Source organism: Colobus angolensis, unplaced genomic scaffold (genome assembly GCF_000951035.1).
Source record: "Colobus angolensis palliatus isolate OR3802 unplaced genomic scaffold, Cang.pa_1.0 Scaffold289, whole genome shotgun sequence".
In the NCBI taxonomy this organism is placed as follows: domain Eukaryota; kingdom Metazoa; phylum Chordata; class Mammalia; order Primates; family Cercopithecidae; genus Colobus; species Colobus angolensis.
This window is the reverse complement of record NW_012116143.1, coordinates 1,363,997-1,366,640: the sequence shown is the minus strand read 5'-3', so window position 1 is coordinate 1,366,640 and position 2,644 is coordinate 1,363,997. Positions and strand designations below refer to the sequence as shown.

Here is a 2,644-nt window from a genome sequence, read left to right as displayed (position 1 = left end):
GTAACCAAATTCTTGTTCCCCAAAAAGACATGTATAATTTAGACGATTTATGCAATTAGAAGATGGGAGACTTAATCAGATAATAAAGTCTAGAACGTGAGGAAGCCCAGTCATTTCCAGGACCTTCAGATGCCCAGGCTAGATCCAGGTTTTCCACCCCGACAGCTCCAGGAAGCACGCTGGAGAGAGAGACTTCATCAGCGGGAATGCGCGGAACCCTACGCGCAAGGAACCTCAAGTCCCAGAATCCCATGAGGACTCCAAATCCCAGAAACCTGCACGCAAATCTATCCCGAGTGCCAAGTCGGCCGACCGCAGGCGTGACCAAGTTGCGAGGCTAGGGTGAGGTGTCGTAGAATTTGTCCCTACCATTGTTCCTGCAGGAAAGAGACTTTAGTGATCTAGAGCTGGTCATTGTCTCTTTCACATCTCGCGTGAAAGCACCCCTTTCGGCGTGTTTGATGCCATAAGCAGCGTCTCCCATTCCCTCTGTCCCCTTTCTCTGCCCCCGTAAGGATGGTTCAGCCCGGCATTGAGGCTCCTTGAGCTGGCTAGATGGTTGCGCCCGCCCTACCCCGGAATGTGGGCCTTTGGAGCGAGCGAAGTGGGAGGGACTGACGCAGGAGGTGTCCAGGGCCCGGGCGGCTATAGAGGCGGCGGCGCCTACGGGGAGTGGGAGGAGCCGCGCGGTTCCGGCTGCTCCGGCGAGGCGACCCTTGGGTCGGCGCTGCGGGCGAGGTGGGCAGGTAGGTGCGCTGACGGCAGCGGCTCTCCGACAGGCGCGGGCGGCAGAGTCCCCCACGGGGTCCGGAGCGCCCCCCCGCACCCCCAGCCTCCAGTGTTGAGGCGGGGGAGTGAGGAGATGCCGACTCAGAGGGACAGCAGCACCATGTCCCACACGGTCGCAGGCGGCGGCAGCGGGGACCATTCCCACCAGGTCCGGGTGAAAGCCTACTACCGCGGGTGAGTGTCCTGGGGCAGGGCGGTGGGCGGGAGGGGACAGGCCGGCTCCACTCGGCATGGAGGAGGGGAGGGTGAGGGGCTGGAGGTGTTTTAGGCGGGTTGGGCTGGGCGGGCGGCTCCGGTGACTCAGGGTGAGTGACGAAGTGATGAGGGTGGGGGCGAAGCAAGGGGACGCAGGACTCGAGGGGTACCCAGGTATGGCGGTGCGGGGACCCGAGGGGCCAGAGTAGGGTCCGAGGAGGAACCTTAGGGGATAGAGTAGGTGCACCTGGTGTGGACGAGAGACTCGTCTACTGAGAGCTTTGTAGTGGCCTTGCATCCTTAAGTCTGGGTGTATTTAGGGTTGCGAGTTGAGGATTCCAAGTGGTGCTTTAGTTAACTCTGTTTGCTGTGGGGATAGAAAACGGGACTAGTTCAGTTAGCTGGCCGTTTTGATTACCAGCAGGCCTAACGCCTCTCGTTCTCTTAGATGTATCTTCATCCCCGTTGTGTTCACGTAGTGTATCTGCACTGCCAGTGTATTAGACATAGGGGTTGTATTTAAGAATCAAGTCGATGCGTTTTCAGGGACGTGCAGTGGGTACTTATGTCTCGTTAAGATTAAGTTGCATGTGTGTAAATCAAAATTTTGTGAGCCTTTCTTTCTCAGTGTTGTTTCAACGACTACCCGATAGGGTGAGATACTGCAAGGTGAGGAGACTAGCCTAGTTACAGTTTTAAATTCTCTGATCTTCACTCCCTTACTATGGTTACAAGAAAAAACCCCGTTCTGAGTTCATTGTGTTAAATCATTTTCTATCAGTGACGCAAAGTGCCCCCTTCCTTTAAATTCAGTTGTGGTTTGAATTTTTTTTTTTTGAGATAATTATGTTTAGGAGCATTAGAAATGTGAAATGTTAGTGTGACCATAAAGGTTTGAGACTGAGAAGTCACAAAAAACCCAGCTACTTTGGCTTGCCTTACTGCTTGTCCATGTAGAAGTAAATTGCTTTAAAAAACTCAAGCAGTGGTAGGTTGAAATTGCAGTGCATACTTTTACATTCCTGAGAGGATCAGTGAAGATAGCAAACTCTCAAACTGCCTCTCTTGTTTTGATTTCAAAGAAAATCTAAGCCCCTAAATGTTGTGTTGATTTGATGTAAGGACTTACTAGTTTGCTGCCATGAAGCCTCTGGCCTCTGTTTATTATTAGCCTGACTGTATGCAGGAGTAGTTTATTGGAGTTATATAGGACAGTATGATGCCTTTGTGTTTTAAACAGGTAAAATTGAATTACCTGAGGTTTTGATTTTAAATCAGTACCAAGAAATATGTGTATATTTTTTTAAAGTTTGTGGTTGTCACAAGAACTGTTTTGACTTGAGGATGGTCAGCCATGAACTTTGCAAGGTGAGAAAAAAGCTTCCTTTGCTTTTTTTAAAAACCCTTACTTGTAATTTGATGAATGAGATGTTTCACTTTATTCTTTTATTTTATTTTTGTTTGTTGGTTTTTGAGACACAGTCTTACCCTGTTACCCATGCTGGAGTGCAGTGGCATGATCTTGGCTCACTGCACCCTCTGCCTCCCGGGTTTGAGCAGTTCGCTTGCCTTAGCCTCCTGAGTAGCTGGTATTACAGGCATGCGCCACCCCACCTGGCTAATTTTTGTATTTTTAGTAGAGACGGGGTTTCACCATGTT

The 2,644-nt window shown here is 50.3% G+C and overlaps 1 protein-coding gene across 1 annotated transcript in view; it reads left to right on the top strand.

Annotated features, from left to right (window-relative positions):
- The first annotated feature begins 563 nt into the window (after positions 1-563).
- Positions 564-2,644, top strand: part of PRKCI (protein kinase C, iota) — an 85,007-nt gene continuing 82,926 nt past the window's right edge. The window contains exon 1 of the mRNA XM_011949000.1: positions 564-963. Within this exon, the coding sequence (XP_011804390.1) occupies positions 581-963 (383 nt within the window). The 5' untranslated portion in view covers positions 564-580. The remainder of the gene's footprint in view (positions 964-2,644) is intronic.